General features: G+C 46.9%; 1 protein-coding gene across 3 annotated transcripts in view; it reads right to left on the reverse strand.

Annotated features, from left to right (window-relative positions):
* Window positions 1-1,426: 1,426 nt before the first annotated feature.
* Window positions 1,427-27,674, reverse strand: part of Rab7b (RAB7B, member RAS oncogene family) — a 30,480-nt gene continuing 4,232 nt past the window's right edge. For 2 of the 3 annotated variants that reach the window (XM_085688279.2, XM_085688280.2), the window contains exons 2-7: window positions 24,635-24,702; window positions 23,812-23,938; window positions 23,146-23,361; window positions 17,146-17,271; window positions 5,887-5,940; window positions 1,427-1,677 (exon numbers count right to left, since the gene is read on the reverse strand). In XM_085688279.2, the coding sequence (XP_085544405.1) occupies window positions 1,567-1,677; window positions 5,887-5,940; window positions 17,146-17,271; window positions 23,146-23,361; window positions 23,812-23,938; window positions 24,635-24,687 (687 nt within the window). In that variant the 5' untranslated portion in view covers window positions 24,688-24,702 and the 3' untranslated portion in view covers window positions 1,427-1,566. Of the gene's footprint in view, window positions 1,678-5,886; window positions 5,941-9,996; window positions 13,881-17,145; window positions 17,272-23,145; window positions 23,362-23,811; window positions 23,939-24,634; window positions 24,703-27,674 lie in introns of those variants that run through there. The other variant, XM_048430691.3, reaches the window with a different exon arrangement.

Consider the following 27,674-nt stretch of genomic DNA (forward strand, 5'->3'; position numbering starts at 1 on the left):
TGTGCTATCTGTGTAGACACAGTACTGAACTGTACACAGGCGCTCAGAGGTTAGGACACTGACCTCGAACAGAAAGCAGGAACCGAGTGGCAGTTACAATCATAGATGAGAGGACTGAGGGACACCTAAATTTTGGAGGCTAGGATACCCCTTAAGGAGATCTTCAGGTGAGGTCTGAGTTAAGACTCAAAGCGTGCATAAAGGGGCTTCTGCAGAACGAAGGCTGGAAGACAAGAATGTTCCAAGCGGACAGCGGAGAGATAGCATTCTGCGATTGTCTTCTCCGTGCCATCCTAGCCTCTCACCTTTGACCTTTTTGGGTTCTAAGCAATTGGGATCTGGGTTCATCCTCAGGGTACTCAGCTCCCATTTCCTCTCTAGTGGGTAGCCCTGGGGTGTGGGCACCATTGCAGCTGCTCTGCCCGCTGCCCTGTAATCTCCGAGGTTCATTCCCTTGGGCGGTAACTGGAGAAGAGGTGGCAGGTGACAGAGGAAGCTGTGAGGGACATCCTGGCACTGGGTCTGTCCTGGAGACCACGGGAAGTCTTTGTCCTGGGGGCCTGTAATGGGTTTCAGGAGAGAGTTTCAATATTTGATGCAAACAGAGACAACAAAGGACGTGGAGGGCCATTGTGAGCTAACCAAAGAGAGCTGATCCTCCTGTTAGGAGGGATTCAAGTGGTTGGAGGGCGCTGGGGGGGGGGGGGGGTTGCTGTGTACCAGCAATTGTGAGGAATAAAGGTGCAGAAGGGAGACAATCCCTCCACAGAGAGAGGCAGTGGGGGGAACTCCCTGGAAGGTAGGGGGCATGGAAAGGGACGGCACCTGTCTCACAAGCCCAGAGACACAGAGACACTCCCTGCACCCCCATGCCCCTGGGCTCCATGCCTGCAACAGCAGCTCTCTCCATGAAATCCGGGTTGGTTTGTTCGCTGTCCTTTCCTGGGGTCACCTGTGCCTGGATTTGCAAATGAGGACGAAGGTCAGCCAGGCCTCTCGGGCCTCTCTCCCCTCTGCTGCCCTCCAGCACTTTCTCGATCTCCTTCAGATCTGGGGCCAAGAAAATGGAAACCAGCTGCCCTTGTACACTGTTAGCATAAAGGCTTGTGTAGCAGGAGTCTATTCTTAGCTCTTCCCTCCCTCAAATCTGCCCAATTATCTCATCTGACGCCAAAATGTTCTGTTCAGTCACCAGGACAGAATCTTTGATGGAGGTCGTTGGTAGAGGGGTTTCCCTAAGTCCCTCCCAAGGGTGGGTTACCGTGAGAGTGAAGTAGACCAAAGGAAGACTGGACGCCTCAACTCTTGAAGCTTTATTTGCATTAGCTTTGTGGACTCCAGCTGGAATTGACTCATCTCTAGACTGCCTCAGGGGTTAAAAATTTGGGGGTTGTAAATAAAGAGACAGAATTGTAGCCGGTTTGCATAAATTTGCATAATACTGTATAATTTGCTCTGTTTTCTAGAAAATTTCCAATTCAACGTTTTCCTTCCTAAAAGTTCTCTTTGTGGTATTTTTCTTTGGATTTAAGAAATTTTAGTTTATTTTTATTATAAGACAAGGTCTTATCTCAGGTTGGTTTTGGGCTCGTGGTGCCTCAGTCTCCCAAGTGCTGGGAGTACAGGGATGTACCACCCTGTCAGATTTCTTCTGAGTCTGGTTAGCTTCCTCCTGCCCTGTAGGGAGAGAGGACAGCAGGGGTGTGATGAAGGGAGCGGAAGGAGAAGGTGTGAAGATATCTGAGCGGGGAGAAGGGCGGTGTCTCAGGAATCCCCTGCAGTCCTAGGACTCCGAGAATGAGGCAGGGAGGGTGTTCTCAGGACCCCTTCCTTTTCTAGAGGCAGTCACACAAAATCCCCAGGAGCTCGACTCCCAGGCCTCACTGTGGCAGACATCAGTCTACATCTTGGATGCAGAACCCAGCTTCAGGGAGGAGGGGCTGACTTTCCCTGCACCTTCAAACCGCTCCACTGCCCCTGGCAGCAAAACGATGGTCTCCCTGGCCAGTGTCGTGGGAAGAACTCTCGCCCCTCTTACAGGGAAGGGCTGGAAATGGATCTGTTTTTTTTTTTTCTACTTACAGCCAATGACCATTGTATGGAAGATAAATGAGGCCCTGCTTCAGCTGAAGAGAAACACCTGCTAGAAGGTCCCTGGCAGCTGAAGGACTTGTTCACCCCTTCTCTACTTCCTCTCTGATGGCCTGGGAGTATTGCAGGCTCTCCCCATCCTTCTTTCACTCACATCGGCATAACTATTTCTTGCACACTTCCACGCTAATTGAACCATTATTAGTTATAATACCCCACCAAAGCAATAACGGCTGCCTCAAATGTACACCAGGCCACATTGCTCCACTGTCCGGAGGGCTTCTTTCCCCAGTGCGCCAGACCCTATGTGGTATATGGGTGCAGGCTTCCTCCTCACCTCTCTCCCTGTCCTCCAATCTGCTCTTATCCTTGGGGCACCTCCTGCTTGCCTGGGAGTCTCTCCAACAACTTCACATCTCAGGCCCTTTGCCCTTCATTCAGGAAATCTTTTTATTAGTAGTAGTATTTTTATTAGTATTTTTAATTGTTTTTATTGAGTTAGACATTTTTCTTCACTCCCCTCCCTTCATCTCCCCTCCTCTTCAACCCTTTCCCATGGTCCTCATGCTTCCAATTTACTCAGGAGATCTTGTCTTTTTCTACTTCCATGTATTAGATCCATGTATGTCTCTCTTAAGGTCCTCATTGTTGTCTAGGTTCTCTGGGGTTTTTCTTTGCTTTATGTCTAAAAGTCGCTTTGAGTGAGTACATATAATATTTGTCTTTCTGGGTCTGGATTACCTCACTCAATATGTTATCTAGATCCATCCCTTTGCCTACAAATTTCAAGATGTCATTCTTTTTTTCTGCTGTGTAGTACTCCATTGTGTAAATGTACCACATTTTTCTTAGCCATTCTTTGATTAAGGGGCATTTAGGTTGTTTCCAGGTTCTGGCTATGGCAAACAATGCTGCTATGAACATAGTTGAGCACATGTCCTTGTAGTATGATTGAACACCCTTTGGGTATATACCCAAAAGTGGTATTGCTGGGTCTTGAGGAAGATTGTTTCCTAATTTTCTGGGAAATTGCCATACTGATATCCAAAATGACTGTACCAGTTTGCATTCCCACCAACAATGCAGGAGTGTTCCCTTTATTCCACATCCTCTCCAGCATACGTTGTCATCAGTGTTTTTGATCTTGGCCATTCTTACAGGTGTAAAATGGAATCTCAGAGTTGTTTTGATTTGCATTTATTTGATGGTTAAGAATGTTGAACATTTCCTTAAGTGTCTTTCAGCCATTTTAGAGCCATTTTAGCTTCCTCTGTTGAGAGTTCTCTGTTTATATCTGTACTCCTTTTTTTTTTTATTGGATTATGTGATCTTTTGGTGTCCAATTTCTTGAGTTCTTTGTATATTTTGGTGATCAGACCTCTGTCTGATGTGGGGTTAGTGAAGATCTTTTCCCATTCTGTAGGCTGCCGCTTTGTCTTGTTGAGCGTGTCCTTTGCTTTACAGAAGCTTTTCAGTTTCAAGAGGTCCCATTTATTAATTGTTTCTCTCAGTGTCTGTGCTACTGGGATTATATTTAAGAAGTGGTCTCCTATGCCATTGTGTTCAAGTGTACTTCCCACTTTCTCTTCTATGAGGTTCATTGTGGTTGGTTTTATGTTGAGGTCTTTGATCCGTTTGGGCTTGAGTTTTGTGCATGATGATAGATAGGGGCCTATTTTCATTCTTTTACATGTTAATATTCAGTTATACCAGTACCATTCGTTGAATATACTTTTTTTCATTTTATATTTTTTGCTTCTTTGTCAAAAATCAGGTATTCGTAGGTGTGTGGATTGGTATCTGGGTCTTCGATTCATTTCCATTGGTCCTCTTGTCTGTTTTTATGCCATTACCAGGCTGTTTTCAGTACTGTAGCTCTGTAGTAGAGTTTGAAGTCAGGGATTGTGATGCCTCCAGAAGTTCTTTTATTGTACAGGATTGTTTTGGCTATTCTGCTTTTTTTTTTTGTTTGTTTTTTGTTTTTTGTTTTTTTGCTTTTCCATATGAAGTTGAGTATTATTCTTTTGAGGTCTGTGAAAAATTTTGATGGAATTTTTATGGAAATTGCGTTGAATCTGTAGATTGCTTTTGGTAGGATTGCCAGTTTTACTATGTTAATTCTACCTATGCAAGGGCATGGGAGATCTTTCCGTTTTCTGGTGTCTTCTTCAATTTCTTTCTTCAAAGATTTAAAGTTCTTGTCATACAGGTCTTCCACTTGTTTGGTTAGAGTTACTCCAAGAAATTTTATGTTATTTGTGGCTATTGTAAAGGGTGATGTTTCTCTGATTACTTTCTCAGCCTATTTATCATCTGTGGGCTACTGATCTTGTTTTTTTAAGTTAATCTTGTATATTGCTACATTACCAAAGGTATTTATGAGTTGTAGAAGTTTCTTGGTAGAATTTTTCGGGTTGCTTATGTAAACTAGTATACCATCAGCAAATAGTGATAGTTTGACTTCTTCTTTTCTGATTTGTATCCTCTTGATTACCTTTTGTTGTCTTATTTCCAAGAACTATATTGAATAGATATGGAGAGAGTAGACAGCCTTGTCTTGTTCCTAATTTCAGTGGAATCGCTGGGAGTTTCTCTCCATTTAGTTTGATGTTGGCTGTTAGCTTGCTGTATGTTGCCTTTATTATGTTTAGATATGCTCTTTGTATCCCTGCTCTCTCCAAGACCTTTATCATGAAGGGATGTCGTACATATTTTGTCTAAAGCTTTTTCAGCATCTAATGAAATGATCATGTGGCTTTTTTTTTCCAGTTTGTTTATATGGTGATTACCTTGACAGATTTTCGTTTGTTGAACCATCCCTGCATCTCTGAGATGAAGTTGACTTGATCATGGTGGTTGATTTTTCTGATGTGTTCTTGGATTTGGTTTGCCAGAATTTTATTGAGTATTTTTGCATCAATGTTCATGAGTGAGATTGGTCTGTAATTCTCTTTCTTAGTAATATTTTTGTGTGGTTTGGGTGTCAGGGTAATTCATAAAAATAGTTTGGCAATGTTCCTTCTGTTTGTATTGTGTGGAACAATTTGAGGAGTATTGATGATTAGTTCTTCTTTGAAAGTCTTGTAGAATTCTGCACTGAAACCATCTCTCTAGGGAATCTTGAAAGCCGTGTCTTCTCAGCTGCTCAGGGCTTAGCTACGATATTCCTCGCTCCCAGAATCTTTCTATAGCTCACAGCCTAGGTAGGACCCCCAGTTTATACAGCGACACCTGTCTTATTTATGTGGTGACTCATCTATGTGACTTTTCATATGGCCAAAGACTTCTGCTGCTTTGTTCATTAGTGTCTCCAGTCTCTGGCACAAAACATTAGAATGTAGCAGATGTTCAAACACACACACACACACACAAACACACACACAAACACACAACCCTCATTGAGACAGTATCTTGTTATTTAGCCCAGGCTAGCCTTGAACTTTGATCCCCCTTCCTCACCCTTCCAGCACTGGAATTGCTGGTATGCATCACTACACTTACCTAAGAAATGCTTGATGGTTGAATGAAAAAGTGTGAATGAGTCGGGCTAGGTGACAGATCAAAGATTTTAGAGTCAGAGAGTTATAGCAGTGACGGTGTCACTCCCTGACGGATAGTCATGGGCAAGTCATACACTTCTCTCAGCCCCTGTGCCTCCCTTGACAAGGACAGTATTAACTTTCGTGTTGAAAATTAATGCCAGCACCTTGCTCGTGTCTTCCAGTGCCAGGCATTGGTAGGAGTTCATGAAATGGTTGTCACGAATGTAACAAGTACACGGTACTTCATACTTACTACACCAGCATCTGTTCTGCCCCAGATGTCCAGTTTATCCAATGACACGGAGATCTGCAAGCCATGAAGAAATCATGGTGGGTATAGATGACCAAATGCATAAGAACAAAGTGCTATGACCATCGAATTCTAGAATCTATCCTCTGGACCAGCATTTTACAGTTTATAGACCATTCCCACCTAGCTCAGTTCATCACCTCCTGAGTTGCTGAGGTCAGCAGGACAGAGAGCAAGGGCTGAAGAGGTGGCACAGGGTGACACTTCTCCCTTGTTCTGCTGGCTCCTCTTTCCTAGCTCTCCAGCACGTGGGTCCCTGTGTGGTTGCAGGAGCAGCAGCTCTAGGGCGCTCTGCCCTGCTCCAGCTTCCTGCTCCAGCTCTTCCTTGCCAAACCCTCTATTAGTCTACGGAGGAAAACAAATGAAGTTAGGAGAAAATAGCAGTTGCTGGGCTTCGAACCTCTCAATTGGGAGGCAGCCCTCGGAGTTCAGCCCTGTCACACACAAACTGTGCAAACTCCAGGAAGTTATTTAGCTTCTCTGTGCCCTACTTCCCCCAGCTGCTTATTGAAATGATGCTACACAACAGTTCGAGGCACTGTTGTGAGGCCTGCTCAGAGCAGCACCTGGTGCATCCAATAAGCCGCAGCACGCATTTGATCCCCAAATTGCTACTTTAATCCCAAACCTAGTGTCCTTTTCCATAACTTAAGTATAAAAGTTCATGGGTTCTCAATTGCCAGCGTGTTCACAATTTTGCATATAGACATGTACATACATGTAGAATGTATATAAGAATACATGTGTATGTATGGATATATTTATATATACACTTACATATATATGTGTGTGTGTGTATATACTTATATAAAATCTTTAGAGGGCCTTGTGCAATCAGCAAGCTATAGTCATCACCCTTTCACAGAGCAGAGAACTGAAGCTGGGAATGAAGAGGCCATTCAAAGTCACACAGGTGTAATTTAGGAGGAGGCTGCTTTGCTCACGACTCTGTAGGTAAGTTCCTACTCATATCTGCTCTGAAAGAGGATGTACTTCAACCTTTTCCAGATTTGCAAAATTCACTTAGTTTCCTCTAAGCATAAATATAAGCAAGACCAAGGCTCCTAGTGATTTAGCCTTGAGGAAAACTTCTGATTCCAGAAGGCCCACTTGGAGCTCCCTCGCAGCCAACCGATGGTCTTTCCTTCCATTAAGCAGCTGTTTTGGATGCAGGACTGGGCCAGGAATCATGGGGAGAGGGGAGACAATGATAATTTTTCCCATAGGGATTTATGGTCTAGTTTAGAAATGGGGGTTGGAGCATGCTGCATCTTCTCAGGGTTGGGATTCTCAGGTTCGTGGTTCAGGATTCTGGGAGGCTGTGGGTATGAAGCACACTCTGATTTCAAGTTATCACATTGCTGTCAGAGGACTTGAATCCCAGAGTTATCCCGGGAAGAAGGAGTGGATCTAGGAAGAGAATCCATGGAGGCGTTCATCTGTTTGTTCATTCATTCATTCATTCAACCTTCATTTAGTGTGCCCTTGGTGGACAGGGGAGATCTGAGCCTCATGGCTGAAGTCACAAACATCTAGTATTTTAGTTAGAGAGTGTTAATTTCCATAGTCAAATCCAAATAGCTAAGACACATACTAAACACAATATATTACTCTTCATACATAGACTTAAAACAAGTGCAGCCAGCAAACCTGGGTGCGGGGGTGTATGTCTTCAATCCCAGCACCTGTGGGGCAGAGGGAGGCAGATCTCTGTGAGTTTGAGACTAGCCTGGTCTACAGAGTAAGTCCTAGGACAGTCAGGGTTACACAGTTAGACTCTGTCTCAACAAAACCAAGCAAACCCGAATTAAATGCCCCCATAATTGTTTATCACGACCGGTTGTTGAACACCTACTATGTGGTAGTCATGTTGCACACCAGGCTGTGTGACTCCCAAGGTTAGGGTGTGGTGCAGGTTTGGAAATTGGATTATTTGAGTCATAAAAAGGTCTGTGCACTAACACCCACCCATGATACACAGCTTCATGATAAAATGACCTCATCACCAGCTGAAGTGATATGGCATTTCCACTTGGCCATGTCACCTCACCAGCCTCTCCAGTCCCAAGCCCTGCTCTCCCTTCTTTGACCCCCACTGGCATTTGGGGTATACAACTGCCTTAATTTTATGTTTAGGTTTTGCTTTGTTACATATGTTTTTGACCCACAAGAGAGAAGACCCCATTTAACTTTGCTTGGCCTGGACTTGACCACAGTATTTTACAATGTATCTCCTTCTAAGTCTGTTGTTCTCCTCACTCTCTGAGGGTCACACATCCATGCTCGTGCTCGGGAGGAATCCTCTGTTCATTCTCTCAGCGTGGAATTTCACGAGGGCTAGATCACATTTTATCCATCTGGTTTTCTCCAGAAAGTTTTCTAGATTATTTCCTTTTTTTTTTTTTCTTTTTCTGTTACAAACAAGGCCACCAAAGAAACTCTTGATCTCGTCCTTAGAGGTACCCAGTAGAAGTGTTGTGTGCACAGGGTGGGAACTCTTGCGCCTTTGGGCCCATTTTGCTTAATACAAACTAAAAGTCATTGTACCTGTTTCCATTTAAAACTGGGCGGGGGGGGGGCAGCTGGAGAGGCGGCTCAGCAGTGAAGAGCCCTTGCTGCTCTTGCAGAGGACCTGTGTTCACGCACGGCACCACGCACAGCACCCACTTGGCAGCTCACAACCTTTCGTAACTCAAGTTCCAGGCCATCTGGGCACACGTGTAGTGCCTGAGCACACACACACAGGTAAAGTACCCGTACATGTAGAGCAAACAAATCTTTAACAATTAAGCCAAACAGGCCAGGCAGTAGTGGCGCACACCTTTAATCCTAGCACTCTGGAGAGCATGCTGGCCTCTGTGACTTAGAGGCCAGCGTGGTCTACAAAGTGAGTTCCAAGACAGCCAGGCTGTTACACAGACAAACCCTGTCTTGAAAAACAAAACAACAAAACAAGTCACAAATTAAACAAAACTGAAGGAAATTCTTCTGAAGGGCTACTTTGGGCTCCGGTTAGGGGGCTCCAAGGTGTTGACTGGCTAGCCGTCCGAGAGTGACCTTGGGAGATATCACAGCCTGTCATTTACCTGGTAGTTGAGAGCAGGGCACGCTTTTGATAGTTTATCTCAGGTGAGCCTCTGAGGTCGGAAACACGTGCTGTTATTGACTGACCCTTAGGAGAAGAGAAATTGACTTCTGGTCTGACACAAGAGAACCTAGTAAGGCCGAGGCAGTTCCGCCCCATTGGGAGCTTGGTATTTGTGCCATGGCTTGTGGACTTGGAGAGATTTACTCTTGTGTTCTTTCTAATTAGGATTCAGTTCATCAGCTTTGGCATCAAGGCCATGGCTAAGTCCCGGTGGATCCCGGCCTCTCCTCTCTCTAGTTCTTTTCCCCTCCACTCTCCCACTAATGGTAATTTCTTTCCTTTTGATTTTTGGTTGAGGAACACGTTCAAAGAGTTGGAAATGCAAGAGGAAGGACTGTACGTTGTAAAGACTCCATCCTACTTGCCCAGACTCTCCTGCGAAAGGTAACCCACTTTTATTCATTTCTCACCTGTTCTCCTAGAATTTTCCTTATGTAACTGCTATTTTACAAAGTCTCTGTAATAGACTAGATAAGGTATTGCATACATGATTCTGACACGGAATTCTCAAGTATCAACACACCAGGGGTTAAAAATAGCTGTGTAAACAACCATGATTGCACAGCAAGACCCAGCTAGCCAGCAGCTCAGCGAGGATGGGGCGGGGCAGGGCTCCTGAAATCCCACCACGCTAGGCAGTTAGTGACTGCTGGGGGGAGGGGTGGAGTTAATTTTCTCCAAGGACGCAGCTACTAGGAGGCTGCCCTTCCACAGGGGCAGCACTAGAGGGACTCAGAGGATTTGGAAAAGAAAGCACACGAGGGAGAATGGTACGGGTGAGACACAGGGGAGGAGTGGAAGGGGAGGAATGGGGGTTGGATTTCATCAAAACACATTATCTGAGTGCATGAAATTCTCAAACAATAAATAAATAAACCAGAAATGTTGAAAAAAAGAGTAATAAGTTTTTGGTCTTCATCAAATTTATTTAATTAAAAATAGCTATGTAGCAGTTTGTTGTCTCTGACTAATATTTATTTATCCTCTCCTGTCCACCTCTCTGTAAAGCTGAGTGCTAAGGGGAGGGTTTAAAATGAAGAATTGAAACAGCCCTTCCCTAGGGACTGGGAGCCTGAGAGGCAGAAATATCAAGTTCAAGGCTATGTATCAATAATAACAACAAAAGACAAAACCCACAACCCCCAACTCAAACAGCAAAAAGTACCCCTTCTTCCCAAACAAAAACAAAAATGGGCCCCGCCTTCAAGGAGACTGCAGAGGAAGAATGACAAACAATAGCAGGTTCTGTGCCTACCAGAACTACTTATGGAGTCGCAATGGCTCTCAGCACTGCTCTGGACCTGGGGAGACGAGGGTAAATAAAAGCCATGGAAGTCCCTCCCTGTGGCTCTGGTGTAGCTGACGTCGGTCACTGTGAGAGAACAGGGAGGCTGTTATGGCCTCTGCCAGACTTGTCTATAAACACGGCTGCACCGTGGGTGCCAGGCCAGGTGTCTGACTGCCGGCCAAGCTTGAGAAGCTGCCTGTGACTGCGGGGTAGACAGGCCACCAGCTAGGCAGAGGCAGAAGAGTTTTGTTATAGGGAAGCAAACGGCAGGGAAAACCGGCATTTTCCCAAGTCCTCTCAGGCAGTCTGGGGCCTAGCGTCCAATCCTCGTTGGTTTGATAAGATTTTTTGACTTTGTTTCTTCTTAAGCCTTCAGGGAATATGGCACAGGAGTCCTGGCCCTGGGGTGCTCCTCTGAGCCACCTGTGGTGAGCAGGGTCAATGGGATCAATAGGAAAAAGACTCAGGTCTTTTCCTTGAAGGGACGGTAATAAAGAGGGCCTGGGATGTGCTGCCACAGCCCACTACCTGGGCCTTCTGTGGGTGCCACTGCGGTGGGCCAAAGTCCCTGTGCTTGCTGGCATGGATACTAAGGGCTGGTCTCGAACTTGGTATAGTCATGGTAGGGTGTGGCAGCTCGCAAGGAACTCTCGTTTTGGCTCTGTTTGTGAGCTCAGGTCACTCTGCCCCAAGGACTGGTCCGCACAGTGATCATCTAGCTGTGACAGGATAGTTGCGAGTCTCCAGGCCTACAGGTCCCCACTCCCATTTGGAATGTTTAGCCCATGCTCTGACTCTGAAGAGAATACTGAATGTGTGCCCTGGGCTCTGTGAGGCTGTAGCGGAGCCCTCCCTGTAAGCATCAGGGTGTCAACGCTCTTTAACGCCGGCTGAGAGCTCATTGCGGTCTCAGGATTACTTCGCGGGTGGGTGGCCTGTCTTCAGGAGGACTTGCCTTTCATGTCTGGTGCTGTTGCTGCTGCCTTGAGATTATATTTTTTGAACAAGCTCATTTCATTTCAGTGCCCAGGAAATGGTGCAGCTTTTGGTGACTGCATTTACCCTGGCGTCTGTTGTTTTTTGAGACAATGTTTCTCTGAAACTCTAGCTGTCTTGGGACTCACCCTGGGCCTTGAACTCAGAGATCAGCCTGACTCTGCCTCCCACATGCTGGAATTAAAGGCTTGTATCACCACACTCAGCTCTTTTTTTTTTTAATTAAAAAATGAACGCCATAGTTTCTCCTTATCCAAGGAAGTACTCCTGGACCCACCAAGATGCCTATGACCAAGCTTAAATTAGGTATGGCAAGAGATGAGCAATAATTGATAAGAAAATAAATGACTATGAGACTGTACAATAATAAAAACGATGCAGACGTGTATTTGAAGACTACTGTACCGTTCTCAACCTTATCCTTCTGTGGTCACATGGGATGCACCGTATCTGTGTGCTGAGCTGAGTGAGTGGGGTGAGTGGCGCAGGCATTGTGACACAGCTGTAGGCTGCTGTGGCCGCTGAGACAGCAGCGAGGTGACTGGCGGGTAGCTAGCACACACACTGTAGATACACTAAATAGAGGGACGGCTAGCCAGGGTAGGATGGCACAGGCGTTCATGGAAGGACATGTGATTTGGAGGTTGTAAGTTATTTCTGAAATTTGCTATTAATATTTTTGGCCCCCAGATGACCACGGGTAACTGAGACTGCCACCAGAAAGGACTGTTGTTCCCAAAGGACACACTTGCTAGATGTACATTTAGCTACAGCCCATATGTTCACTGTGAGGCTAGTGCGGACGCACACCCTCACACACACCATGCATCCCTTCCCAGTCCGACTCAAAGGAGAGCCGCATGTGTGTGTGTATGTGTGCATATGCATGCATGTGTGTGCATGTACATGTGTGTGCATGTACGTGTGTATGCATGTGTGTACGTGCACGTGTGTGTGCATGTATAGCGTTCATCTCTGAAGAACACAGACGGTGCTGTGCTACGGGCACATTCTGTTACTGTGACGGTGGCACATGGTGGTTTGCTTTATACTCCAGAGCTAGGTGTGGGTGGACGGGGCCCTTGAGTCCCCGGTTAGTACTCTGATCCTCTCAGTGAATCTTTGTGTCAGGTGCTTCTTCCTATAGTTTCAGATTAACACATTAGTCCTCCCTGGGACTCAGGAAGGAGACTTTTGTGGAGACAGGAAATGCCTGTGGTAGGCATGAGACAAGAACCTGACATTGGAAGACCCTAAAGGTTCATCCTGACTGCCTCCTTCAGACTGAGCCACCCTATCTGTGGGGTGAAGCCAGAAGAAAAAGCAGGTTATAACCTTGAAATGTGCAAGGCACAGAATCTGTATGCTCTCCAGCTACTTAGCTCTGGGATTTGTTTCTGATTTTGATTGGTTGCCTGAATCAAGAATCCTGAAGTTTTTACTCAGGACATTTGAATTCTTACCCAACAAACCCAGGTTCAACATTCCCAGAGCCTGGGAACAGCTTCAACCACCTAACTTGACAAAAAAACAGCTTTTCAAGTGTCCCCAGAACAAACGCCACAGCCTGGAAGCAGAGGACACCTCTGCCCCCTGGTGGTCAATCACCAAATCATCACGGCGCCCTTTGGGAGCTGAATTTCCTTGGACAGCAGCTTTGACACCTCCTTTCATATGGAATACAGCTGTCCATCACCTCAAGGCCTCTCCCGATAGGCTCTTCCTGTAGCTCATGCCATAGCTGTCAGTCCAGTTGTCCCTCCACAGGAAAGCCCTCATGGACCGCTGCGTCTAAATAGCACCTCATTGCTCTGTCTGTCCTGCTCCGTGTCTGCCGACTCCCTTTCTCTCCAGATTTCTTTGGGAAATCGGGACTCCCATCTGTTGTATTGCTACCAATCCTCAGTGCAACGTACATCAAAGGCATTAACAATACTTGCTGAAGGAGTAAATGTGTCTGTCTGCAGCAGCAAGGTCCACAGCACCTAAATGGATCTTCTGGTCCTCAAACCGCACTGGGATACGGGGACCTTGGGATGGTTCATCCGGCAGGTGGACACGCCGAGGCCTGGTCAGTTGTGGGAGTTGTTTGAGCACCTGGGAATCAGGAACAATCGTTTTTGTCTTGTGTCCTCAGTTCTCCCTGGAAGAAGCTGCGGGCAGAAGCTCGGTTCGCGTCCTGGCTCCTCAGCCTGGCCACTGAGGGAAGAGGGCTGAAACACCATCCCCAAGCTACAGGTCCGAGGGCTCAAGGGAGCAGCCTGTCTGCAGAGGCGAGCAGACTGTGCCAGGGGAGAGGAGGACGAAGAGCTTGAGCCGTCGAGAGTCCTGGCCTGCGGCATTCTCTCTTGCTGCAGCCTCCGGCCTCCATAGGGGCATGCAGGGGGCTGGCGGGGGTGAGGTGGGGCCCAAGGACGAGCCCAGAAGTCAGCAGCATCTGCTCTTTGGCTGGCCTGGTGAGAGCTTAATGGAGTCCACAAGGTGACTCTCTACAGTGCCTTGGTACTGGGGAGGAGAGAGGAGTCAGTAGTCATTGACTGAGGCCTGAAAAACCGTGGTTCATAGCTTCTCAACCTGCCCCGAAAGATGCGCATTCCATATTTTCTGTGATGTTATTGGGAAACCAAGGACCAGAAGGGAATCCCGAGCTGTCCCACCTTCTCGCTTTCCCTCCCTGTCCTGCCTCTTCCCAGGAGTCCAGAGGGTTTCAGCAGAAGGGTTACAGGAGATCAGCCCCCTGACCTCTAGTCCCATAACTTCTCATTCCTCAAAAGGGACAACTGAGGCAACATTTGGGCTTTGGCAGAGATGGACAGCTAGCCTCTCATCTCTGATGGATACTTGTTCCCACAAACATTCTAATACCTGTTGTCAGAGGCTGTTAGTTTGTTTCTGGTTGCTCAGTCCCAAAGTAATCACATAGAAACCATATTATTTGCAATACTGTTTGGCCAATAGCTTAAGTGTATTGCTAGCTAGCTCTAACATCTAGAATTAACCCGTTTCCATTATTTTATATTTTACCACAAGGCTCGTGGCCTACCAGCAAGGTTCCAGCTGGCAGCTTGCATCTTTCCCCTCTGGCAGCTACATGGCATCTCCTGACTCCGCCTCCTTTCTCCCAGCATTCAGCTTAGTTTTCCTTGCCTAGCTCTACTCTGTCCTATCACAGGTCAAAACAGTGCCTTTATTCATTAACCAATAAAAGCAACACATAGACGAAAGGATTTTTCCACACCAATACCCCCAATATTCTCTATGCCCAGGGCACTGCCTGTCTCTTCTGGCATCTGGGGGAGCCTAGCTGGCCCTTGAGGTCCCCATCCCAGATTTAGGGAAACTGGCCTCAGCAGTTCAGTGTCTCCATGCCACCTTTTCCCTCTCTGCCCACCAACAAGCCCCCCTGGTGCCCACCTGGCTTCCTTTCTAAGAACCTCCATCCCTTGCTTCCAGGGAAGGCCAAGAGTTCTCCAAGGCCATGGCTTCTTTCTTCATTTTTTAAAGCCAGAGTCTCCTCAGGGTTGGAAATATCAACCCTCTGTCCTTTGCCTGGGTGTTAGGGTCACAGGCTCTAAAGCCATGGGTAACACAGACAGAAAGGTTGCTGTTGCTGATTCTGGATTTCTTTTTATTTTTTGATTATGTGTAGTGGTGTGAGCCTACATATGGGGATGTGCATACGAGTGTTGATCCTCGCAGGGTCAGAGTTCAGGGGTCAGATCCCCTGGAGCTAGAACTGACAAAGATGTGATCCACCTGACATGGGAACAAGAACCAAACCTGGGAAAAGCAGAAGGTTCTGTTAACCACTCCTGCTTCCCTCTGTTTCCCTCGTGTGCCCCACTCCTGAGTCTGAATGCTGTAGTGCCCCATCCTGAACCCCTGCATGACAGGGAATGTTTATGGGATGGGACGTCTTTATTCTATACACAGGGAACAGGCTCAGGTCAGTCCTATTTTGACAGGCATTCCTGTGAAGTTACTGGGACAGGACTTTCTCCAGGTCAGTCTGACGGTGGACACCATGCCTATGACCTCCAGGCCCCAGCTCAGTCTCCTGCACAAGTCTCAGGAAGTGCAGTGACTTGCCAAGCCCTTCTTTTGCAGAGAAAGGATGTTAGCTAGAACATGCACTGCCAATGGCCTCACGTGATGAAAGTGAGGATTGTAGGAAGGATATATCTTAAATCCAATGTAATAGGACGGGAAAGACACTCTCTCCCCTAAAGGACAGCTAATGGCCACATATGTCAACTGGCAGCGGGCTGGGAAAGATTCCTTGTGACTGAGTGTTTGGCAATAATTGCACCACATAACCCTGATAAGTTGTGATATGCTGTCTTGGCTAACGGTACAGGCACGCTCACCTGCACCTTAGGAACCTGCTTTCCTGTCTGTGGCAAAGCCACACTCACAGGCCGTGCACTAAGGTGGGTGCTCTCTGCTGTTCTTTCTCAGGAGCAGTGGGAGCTGGAGGCTGACCTGAGGTCCAGCTGGGTCGTGGGAACAGAGGAAGCTCTTAGCTTCCCTTGTGCAGCCGCTGGAGGCAAATGCTGCTTGTCCCCACCAGTAAGGTCTTGAGACCTTTTCTTTGGGACAACATGGGTCATGCAGGCTGTCAGTCACTCACAATGAGGTCAGGGTGATGGCAGCCATTCACACCTGGGGGTGCCTCCAAGCTCCTAACCACTCCTTGTTCATTTCCCCATTTAAAACCATTGCTCTGACAATGATTACCTTTTGTTTGTTTGAGACAGGGTCTCTCTGTGTAGCCCTTGCTGTCCTAGAACTCACCACGTAGATCAGGCTGGCCTCGAACTCATAGAGATCTGACTGCCTCTGCTTTAATACTCGAGTACCGGTATTAAAGGCATATGATACTATGCCTGTTCCTTCTCTTAAGAAACCTCTCTTACTTCAAGTTGGCAGAACGAGGTAACCAGATGATTTCCAAGTTGCGCCAAACTTTCAAACCCCCACATTGTAACATTAAAGTTCTGCCATTAGCTGGGCCTGGTGGCACATACTTGTGACCCCAACACTGTAGAGGTGGACACGGGGTGGGTGCGCTGTGAATTAGAGATTAGTGTGGGCTGCAGAGTGAGACCTTGTCTCAAAAAACCAAATCAAAACATACAGAAGTAAAACCCACATAGCTTCCTGGCAGCCTTCAGAGGCCACTCCCAACACATGGGCTGTCACCACACCCCTTCTCTGGACTCCATCACGGTGTCTGCTTCGCCGTGCAAAAGTTGTGTGGCAGTCACCATGCTCTTTGTCTTCCTCGTGAGTCTGAAGAACCCCTGCTGCCTGCACAGTGTCTGGCACAGATGCCACACTCAACACAAGCTGTTTAAGTTGACGCATGCAAGTGCCCGGGTCTATTTATTGCTCCGATTGGGAGCTGTCAGCAGCTCCTATGGATCCACGAGAATTCTCTCCCACAGTGAGTACTGGCCTAGAGACACTTCTCAAGTCCTCATTGAATTAGACTCCCCGGGCACCAGCAACAAGACTGACATTTTAAGTACTCCACAAGAGATCATGACAGCTGGCCAGACTGTGAGACCAACTACCTACTCCCAGGTTCTTTGTGCCTCTGACATCCATGGCACCAGAACTGCCAAGCCCATCCACTACTAAATAATTAAAAAGATGAATACTCTTATGCCCTCCTAGTCTTTACCGACTCCCACGTTTTCTTCTTCGGAAGATCCCGGGGACTCCTGCCTAGGGCAGTTCTGACTGGTTCCACCCCCACATCACTCACCCGCAGCAGAGCCTGGCTGGCCAGAACCTCAAAGGCTTGGACCACATTGATGTCGTTCTTGGCGCTCACTTCAAAGTAAGGCATGTCCTTCGCTTTACACCATCCGCGGGCCACCTCCTGGGGCACCTGGGGGAGAGAAGTGATCAGTTTCTGTATTGCTGGTGCCACAGCCGCTGCTGTTGTTGCTACGGTGGCTTCAGTGTGGTTTGTTCCCTCCAGAGCCCATGTCGAGATTGATCCACCTCCCCCCACTCTGATGATGCTGAGAATAAAGGAGATGAGGTCGTTAGGAAGAACTAACATGGCACTAAGAAGATGGCTCAGTGGGTAAGAGCATTTTTTGCCCGTGAATGGGGGCCTGAGTTAAAATCCCTGACACCCACATAAAAGCTGGGTATGACTATAGATGCCTGAGATCCCAGTGCTGTGAGCCAGAGACAGGGGGGTCCTGAGAAGATACTGACCAGTCAGCCTCACAGACAAGGAAAGCTTCGGTGCAATGAGAGACTCTGTCTCAAGGGAATGAGGAGGTTCACGACAGGGCAGGACAGCTGATGGCCTCCTTGGCCTCTGCCCATGCAGGGACATAAACGCCTTCCTCAACATGCACACATGCACGCATGCCTGCCCCCTACACATGCACAGACATTTTAAAAAGAGGAGATAAAAAGGGACCAGCTCCCGAGGGACTGAGGTCTCTTGTGTAGGACTGAGTGCCCTTCGTCAGAGAGTGAGACCATCCCTCAGCTTTTGAGCATCTCCCTTTCCTCTTCCGTTTTCTGTTACCAACACCATCCCTTCCTGCCCTGCCCCAGGATCATGGCAACTGCCTCTCCTGATGACTGAGAGCCTCTCCTCTATCTGCAGCTCCATATTTTATCTCCAGTTCCTAACATGAATGTCTGAGGTGGGTGTTGCCAACGCCATTTTGAGATGAGCACCTGGAACGGCGGATCTCAACTGGTGGGTCCCGACCCCTTTGGGGGTTGAATGACCCTTCCATAGGAGTCACTGAGGCCATCAGAAAATACAGATATTTGCTTCAAAATTCATAAAAGTGTCAAAATTACAGTTATGAAGTAGCAATGAAAATAATTTTATGTTTGTGGGTGGGGGTCAGCACACCATGAGGAACTGTACAAAGGATCGCAGCATCAGGAAGGTTGAAAACCACTGACCTGGAGAATTACTTTTGCCCAGAACACAGCCTGGAGAATTACTTTTGCCCAGAACACAGGATTTGGACATGGACCTGCCAGAATTAGAGTCCACTTCATTCGCTGGCTTCCTAAGGTCTGTGGCCTTTACTGCTGAACTGTCATTTTGGCCTCCATTTGCATAGTTTTGGTTTTGATGCGTTCTCCTCTTATATATTTAAAATGATTATTATACAAATTTAAAATTAGCATTTCTGGGGGCTGGAGAGGTGGTTCAGCAGTTAAGAACCTTTGCTGCTCTTACAGAGGACCTGGGTTTGGTTCCCAACACCCATGCGGCAGCTCAGTTACTATGACTCTGGTCCCAGGGGACCCAATGCCTCTGCAGGCACTGCATGTATGTGGTACACTTAACATGCATGTAAGCAAAATACTCATAGACGTGAAATGAGAATAAATGAAACTTTGAAAGAATTAGCAGATACGATCCTAGCCAGCAAACCTCTAAGAATAACAGACTATTGTACAATAAAAAAACACCATCCCAGTTCCATTGGTGGGAGGTCAGAACTCACTCTTGGGTGTGGAACTAAGCATTAAAGCTCCAGGGAATAAATCTCTGCAGCTCAGATGTTAAACCCCCTTTCTCAAGAACCAAGGTTTTCCTACTGTTGGCTTCTGTGGAAGGGGTTTTTAATAAAACTAAGGCAGTAATTTCTTTCAAATCATTATGGTTATATGTGTGTTTGCATATATATGCACATATTTATTTTAGTAAGATACACACCACATATAACAACATTGTAGTCATACTTAAGCATATAATTCAGGGAATTAAATGTAACCCAAATAATAAAAACTCAGAGACAGAAATTGGGATTCTAACCGAAAACCAGAAAAGCAAAGCAGCCAAGACACCAGAGAAGTCTTACCTCTACCAAGACTGGGCAACAACAGACTAAACAGCTGAAGCCTCTCTCTCCTCACATTTTATATTCCCTCTAGTGCTAGGAATAAGGGCGTATGACTCCCTAGGACTGGGATTAAAGGTATAGGCCACCACCACCTGGATTTATTTCTGCACTGATCTTGTGTAGCCCAGGGTAGCCTTGAACTCACAGAGATCCCCCTGCCTCTGTCTCCCAAATCCTGAGATTAAAGGTGTGTGTCATCATTGCCTGACCTCTAGTGGCTTTGTCTTTGCTTCTGGTCTTCAGGCAAGATTTATTTATCAAAATACAGACAGTATATCCCACTACGCTTAAGTATCTGCCTACTGTTGTGGGACCATCGTCATTGCTTGACTCCAGAATTTCCTCCTCCCCAAGTTTATCAATGTATTTATTTTCCTATAATTAAGTAGGAAAAACTAAGCCAGGCAGGGGTGGTGCACACCTTTAATCCCAGCACTTGGGAGGCAGAGACAGGAGGATCTCTGTGAGTTTGAGGCCAGCCTGGTCTACAGAGCAACTTCCAAGATAGCCAGAGCTGTTATACAGAGAAAACCTCTCTCAAACAACAAGAAAAACAACAAAAGTAGGAAAATCTACTTTTCCAGGCCTGTCCCTAAGGTGTATACAATCACAATATTTCCCTTAATCCTCAAATAATATAGGAAATCCATCTGGTTTCCACAGCAGAGAAGAGGTTGGAGTGAATTTAGGGCACACCAGGAACAGGGCAGACCATTGGGTGGGCTGCTCAGCCGGGGTGCTGAAAGAGATGGTACCTAACAACTCAGCCTCCCTGGACAGTCACTTGGCTAGTCTTCATTTCTCCTCATCCCAACCAGGGGTTGACAAACAGCTAAGTTGGCATCAGAGCAAGGAGATGTGAGGCCAGCAGCCGCCCCTCCTTGGTTCTTGGTTCTAACACTGTGGGGTATTTGTAGTAAGTCTCGCTGCTTTTACTTCCCACTTTCCCTCCCCTGAACCTGTTTCCTTATTTAGTACCTCTTACCTCTGGTTCCCACTAGGCCACCCCCTCTCCAGACCCCGCCTCTGGGCCTCCTTCCTGACAGACAAACTCCCTTCATCTTCCCCAAATCATCCTTTACCCACCCCACCCGGCTGACCCTGGCTTCTCCTTGGGTCTTCATCATCTCTCATTCACCATCTCCACTGAGGTCTTTTCCGTATCTGCCTCTCCATAGATGATGGAGGGGTTTGGCTTGCCTGGTGCCTTGTTGCTTCTTTAAAGCAGAGCTCAGTGTTCATCTGTTGTTTCTCCCCCCCCACCATGCCCCCGAGCTTGGTGGCTCAGATCATCTGTCTTATGAGCCATCACCTGCCCTTCACCCAGCCAGGCACCTTGCATTCATTGAACATTTGCAACCCTCGTCCTTTCTCCATCAACAGTAGCTGCCGCTACTCACGGTAGCCAGAATTCCTTTTCTGCCAACAGTCACTGTGTCCCGTCTCCACCTTCTTCACAGAATCGGATCCAAATACAAATCTAGCCTTCCCTTCTGTGACCACAGCGTGCTCTCTTTTCATTTTTGCATTCCCATCCTACCCTGCTCTCTAATAGCTGATGCTGCAACCGCCCTGCACGCCCCCCCCCCCCCCGTTCCTCCAGTTTCCCTCAGAGCCTTCCCACCCCCACCCTCCGATTCTCTTGCTTGGAGAAGCTGCAGTCCCAGGTCCCTTGGTCCTAGCCTCTGCTCAAGCAGGGCTGTGGAAACACACCCCACTTCTGCTCCTGCAAGCTCACAGCCTCCTCCTTCGTTTTTCATCAATTCTTGTCCTTGCTCTGTTGGTTCATTCTCTTGTGTTTGGATTAAATCGAGTAATCAGAATCCAGCTGAGATTGTATTGATTTGGAGTCTATGAAATTTAAAGAGATTCTAAATAGACAACCTTTACCACGATTCCTAAGCCTCCTTTTTGGTTTCCTTCCTCACTGGAGGTAGCACCTCTTACTTGGCTGAGAAAACTCTGGCCTCCTTTTCCTGAACTTCCTCAACTTGCAGATGCATGAAAGGAGATGTTAAAGTGGACGTTTGGATCTCAGCATTGTAATCCAATAGCCTCCCCATGTGCACTGGGGCGACCTTGGGACCATGCATGACTCCAGGAGTTCGTAGTTCGTGATGAAGACTCTCTTAGATGACACTAATACCTACAACATGGACACAAAAGACTGGGAAGGAAGTCTTGAATAGCATTCCTTTGGAGAAAGCTGTGTTGTCAATATAATGACTCCTGCCTCCCATAGGAGTCGACAGAGGGCCTTGAGGTTGATCGTAACATATGGCCTCTGAAGCTTGGTGAGTGTGACAGACTGGTGGTGTCTGGCACATACCTGAAGCTTCCAAAGTGAAAGACAGGTCATGAGGTGGAGAGAGAACCAACTCCTTAGAAGATGGCCAGAATGCCTGAGTACGCCTAGGCTAGGCATGGGTCCGTGCAGGGACAGTCAGGTTGGAGCTAAGATGACTAATTGAAGCTGAGGGAAGAAAGCAGGAGATTGCAAGACACTTGTTTCTTTTAGGCACCATGGAATGTCACTCACTTAGGGGTCTGAAGGACCTAAGGGACTGATTCATCTACCACACCTGCCAGGCTAGAGAACACGATGCGACACCACAAAAGTCCCACAAAATGAGAGCTGTCCTGTTCCCTGGCCACTTCCTGCTTCACTCCAGACAGGATAGATCCCAGAGCTTCTATCTGACTTCAGCGGTGGGGACTGTGAAGTTTCCCCTGCAGCTGTGGGAAGGCAGGGAGACCTGGGTTCTTGTCTGAGACAGGATGTCTGACAGATGCTGTTATCAACCCGAACTAGCCACACAGAGCCGGAGACTTGTTTCCAGCTCGTACTTTTCCCTTGAAGTTTTGTTCTTAGGTATTTCAAAGCTTGCCAGTTCCCTAACTGCTAGAGGTCGCATCTTCAGGCTTCTCAGGTTCTGGATGCCCAAATCAAGTATGCCTTTCTCTCTGAACAGGGACCTTCCTCTCTGCAGGCGAGAGCAGCTGGAAGTAACCCTTCTGCCTCCCTCCCTCCTCCTGTCCACACCATACTTCGCAGTACTAAGTTTTGGTTCATTTCTCCTGCGGTTTTCTATTTGAACCATTGAAAAACCCAGTTCCAACACAATGACTCGGTTCCGCATCATTGCTTCTCCATTAGAAATACCAAGAGAATGTGGTTCTAATAGCTCCTTCAGGTGTTTTTTTGGGGCTTCATTTGGCACAAAATACCTTTGTTTCAATTTTTACAAATTAAGACAATCTCTGTTCCTTTTTTGGTAAAGGTTGAAAGAACTTTCTGCTAAGTAGTTCTGAGAGGGCTGCCACTCATGCACGTGGGGCACTGCAGTCATGGGGTAGACCAGTTGTCAACTCTCCTGGGTATCTATCTATCTATCTATCTATCTATACAAATATATAACTTAATGAAAAAAATTTAAATTGTCTATAAAATTTGTAGGTCAAAAAATGATACCTTCAGATCCCTCTGTGACTCTAGGCAGAAATACTATTCTAAAATTAAATAGAATTCCACCAAGACCTGACTTCTGGCTCCTCTGAGGTCCTAATTCTCCTACTCCCTGCCACTTGTGTCTCTCACATCTCACTGTTCCTTTAGTTGAGAACCCTCTTCTAGAAGCTAGCTCTCTATTCTGGACTTAGGCTTAGTTCCTTCTGATCGCCAAATCTCCACAGTGAGTAGCTATCGTAGCTTTGGCCTCATTGCACCGTAACTGCCACTATTAGGCTGTAGAATCCTTGAAGGGAGGATTTCGTCAGCACTGTATGAGACCTAACACAGTATCTGGTGCACAGTCGTTACATTCAGTTGGTTGAGTAAGTGAATGAATGAATGAATGAACACACAGTACCTTTCTGTCTTCCAGATCGATTTTGTTCCCAAGCACCACCATGGGATATGATTGCTCCATGGGGTTGATCTTGGCCAGGACGTCATCCCTCCAGATACCCAGGGCTTCAAAGGACTCTGGGTCAGTGACATCGAATGCCAGGACACAGCCATCGGAACCTTTGTAGAATGTTGATACCATGGAGCGGAAGCGCTCTTGACCACCTGTGTCCCAGATCTGGAGGGAAGAGCAGCACCGTCAGGCTCAGATGAGTGACGGGAGGGAAACCCAGCACGTCTGTGTCCTGCTGAAAGTCTCATTTCTGGATGATGAGTAGGTGGAGGTGTGCACAACCCTTTCATACCCAGACAGTGCAGCCTCCCACTCGCACCCCCCCCAACAGCTCTTAGCTCTGACTTTTTGTCTGTCTTCTCAGGGCAGGGGTTGTTACCCCAGCCCCCAACAGTAAATATCTTTTGGGTTTGTAGGTTATCTGTCTCCGTTACATTGTTCACCTCTGCTGTAGTAGATGAACAAGGGTGTGTCTGTGCTCAGGGGAGAGACTGGGGTCGGCCGGGAGTTGTGCTTCACTGACCTGCTCCAGGCCTCCCCGGTTCTAGTACACTTTGTTATGTAAGCGGGCGATTTTTAGGAGTGTGTGTTGCAGAGGCGGAGGGGACCGCTCACCTGGAGCTTCAAAGTGGTGTCGTCCAGGATGATGATTTTGGAGAGGATGCTGGCCCCCAGTGTAGTCTGATATTCCTCAAAAAAGGTTTTGTGTACATATTGGTGAAGGAGAGAGGTCTTTCCCACACTGAGGGAAAAAAATACTCCACATATGTATAAATGCATACCAATATACACACACACACACACACACACACACACACACACACACACACACACCCCTATGCCTTTCTTAGGACATTACAATGACTTTTGCACTGTGGTCCTTTCTTGAGTGTTTGAATTAATTTCTTTACTCTTTTTTTTTGAACCAAGTTTAAGAATGGGCTTTGATATATGAATGACTTGAGGTGAGGGGATCGGGGGAACACAGAAATACCACAGTATACACCCTAGGAGGGGCTCAAGTGTATTAAGAGTTGCTCAGATTCTGAATTTCTATTATCTATGGTCTGGAGACTACCCTTTGGGGAGCAAAGGACTGGGAGTAGTTTCTAGGAGCTGAAACCAACTAAAACGAGCAGTTTGGATAAGGTTGGGTGTCCCACAACAGTGCTCGGATTTTGCTGGGTGTGGCAGGCCATGGGAGGACCCAGCTATGTTGCATGGCTGCATAGCCAGTTACTGCAGAGCTGGGCTCAAACCAAGAACTTTTTGCTACCTCCATTTCGTCAGCTAAGCTCCCTTGCTTGAAGCAGGATGCATGTCGCTGCCACCCTCACTCAGAAAGGGTCCCTTGGAGGTGGCAGCATAGCCTGGAGGCCTTACTACTCCACGAGAAAGTTGTTTATCAGCGAATACACGGCAGCCGGACTTGACTTACCCAAGTGCACCAACGATGATAAGTTTCAAGTCCACTTTCTTTCTGGGATTCATGAGCGGCTTCAGAGCCTGCGGGCAAGCAGAAGTCATTTCACACTAGCTAGTCTTGCTTGTGGCCATGGTCACTGAGGCTGACCCTCCCCACACAGTCACTGCCGCCCTCCGACATGTGTCCCCACGACACCTCCCAAACAGCGTTTAGCATCCTGGGACTCTCACATCTGAACTCTGTTTTCCTCTGGTTTATCAGGATCTCTGTCCTGGGCTAAGGACTCCAGTGAGGCTGTCCTCCTGACAGACACACTTGACCCAGCACCCCTGACACATCCTCCCCTTTGCTTTGCCAAAGTTGCAAGACTGACAGCTCACTCACCCTTCAGTTTTTTAGGGTTCTGCTCTGGGAGGTAGCCCCGAGTGCCAAACAGCAGGACAGATCTGAACAGAGACCTCACACACAGCACCGCTTAGAGCCAGGAGTGGAGGCCAGCGTGGGAAGAGGGGATGGGGTGGGCAGGACAAGGGGTCCATTGTCGGGACTGCCTGGAGCCTTTGGATGACTGAGAGTCCCTCCCCCACAAGTGCACTGCACTTGCAAAATCACAAGGCTTTGTACTGAAGCTGGAAGGGGTGAAATCGGTACATGTTTCTGGAGAGCTACTTGGCAGCACGTGCGGAGAGCCTCCAAATAGTTCTGACCTCTACTTCTAGGAATTTTTCTTAGAGAAATCACCAGAAACTTGAGGAAAGACTTCAAGACTGCCCTTCCAGCCTTGCTTATAAACACCCAACAGTGAAGAAGCAGTTAGACCAGGACATCTGACGAATTACTTAGTAGTTACTGGAATGGAGTATTTGAAATATTTTATTATATGTGGGAAAATATTCATGCTCTATAATTTGAGTGAAAAGTTGGTGCTAAATTATGTGTGCAATATTGGCTAAGAGTCAACTAATATCACAATTGCATTAATGTTTTTGTCGGTGTTGGGGACTGAATCCAGGGCTTTGGAAATGCTGGACAAGCACCATATATACAACTCCCTTGAAATACAGAATGTGTACATAGAAAAGTAGTTAAGTCCAATTATACATGCCCTACTGAATATAAACAAATTTCCTGTGAAGAGAACACATGCAAGCCCTGAACTTGACACTGGGAGCATCTGGGATGAAACACATAGGACCTACTGCAGGGAACACCAGGGAAGAAGAAACAGGGGCCGAACAACACTAGAAAGTCTTCCCAAGACACAGACAAGGTATGGAACTGACAACATGGTGGGCCTGAAGAAGGGAGGCTCAGGGTGTGGGCGGGGGAGGGGGTGAGTGCGAAGAATGAAATAGGGAAATTCTGGGATGGAGAATGGAAAAGGTGATTGGATTACTTCAGGGGAGCAAGACTGAGGTGGCCTATCCCATTTCATCCATCCATCCATCCATCCATCCATCCATCCATTCATTCATTCTTCTAGCTACTTATTCAAAATCCCCCATCTCCCAGGGATGTAGAGGCGGGGAACTAATGACGCCAAACAGGACTGGCATACTGCAGCAACATTGCTGCTTACAAAGGCAAGTCATCAAGAAGTGGCTGAAAAGTCTTTTAAAAGGGCGGGTCTCTGAGCATCAGTTATCTCTTTCAAGGGGCGGTAGGGCAAAGGAGTGTTGTTTCCTAACACTTTGTTACAGTATATTTTATCTTAAAAGACCAATAAGTATCTTAAAAGTACTTAGAGTTTCAAAGCGGAGGCAGAAAACGGGAAAGCTGCAGCAACGGCCGAGCACCTGCAGGGGATTGTACCAGCCTTTGTGCAGCAGGCTGTCTGCTCTGGCTCAGAAAAGGGTCACTCTCCTGGGAATACAGTTCAGTACTACTACATTGCTAACTCCGCTTGAACAAGGCTTCCATCCCTAGCAAACAAGGTGTGTGATGGGGGAGGGGACAAGTCACTCATACTCACTCATGTAACACCACACTGTAGTAACTGAATGAGTTAGGGCTTGGATAGGAGGCCAGAGAAAGCTCGTCTGTGCCGTGGAGTCTTCAGATAACCTGAGCTGGAAGCCTTGGTTCCGAGCACATGGACACAGCGGGCACTGGGCTCAGATTTGTTGTGCTCAACAAAGCCTTGGGTGTACTGGGAAAAGGCAGCCAGGGGGATGAAGAGGCTCTGTTAGAACAAGGGACCTGGCGTGGCTGAACGGGAGCTGTATGTGAGGACCCGCACTTCAGTGGACACGCATCATGCAGAGGTGGAGGGAACGGACCACGCACATTGTCATGATATGTCACACTCTATATGCTGACATTTATTGTCAGACATTGTGCTGAGGGCCTTGAAAATATGCAAATAAGTAGCACATTGTGTAGGTTAAATGAATTAGTGTGTTATTGTGCTTGATGTATTGTCGTGACACATTAACTGGCACAAATTGAGGTTTCTTAAGAGTGGTAAGGCCTTAAAGTGTTAGCTATTTTAGTGCATACAAACTATCTGTGGGGTTGGCACTGCTAATATCCCTGTTTTACTAGGAACTAGATGTTTCCCAGAAGCTAATTTGGGAATTCCTAACAACACACACCCTGTAGTGTAGCCTGGGTTGGAGCTGAGATTTGGAACCAGGCTCAGTTCTCGAGACTGTCTGTTATGTGCTGATATCGATCACCAGTTGGGAGGATCTGGCATCACCTGGGAGACAAACTTCTGGGTACATCTGTGAGTTTCTAGACTGAGTTAATTGAGGAGGGAAAATACACCCTCAATATAGATGCACCATTCCATGGTCTAAGATCCTGGAACAAATAGATATACGTATTGAATACATACATATATACATACATACATACACACACAATACATACACACGCAATACATACATTCATGCATAATACACACATACATACACAATACATATATACACACAATACATACATTCATGCATACACACATACCTACACAATACATGATGCATGCATATATACATAAACACACATACATACATACACACAATAATACACACATACATATATAATACATACA

The sequence above is a fragment of the Myodes glareolus genome, chromosome 5, assembly GCF_982192425.1.
Source record: "Myodes glareolus chromosome 5, mMyoGla1.1, whole genome shotgun sequence".
Classification (NCBI taxonomy): domain Eukaryota; kingdom Metazoa; phylum Chordata; class Mammalia; order Rodentia; family Cricetidae; genus Myodes; species Myodes glareolus.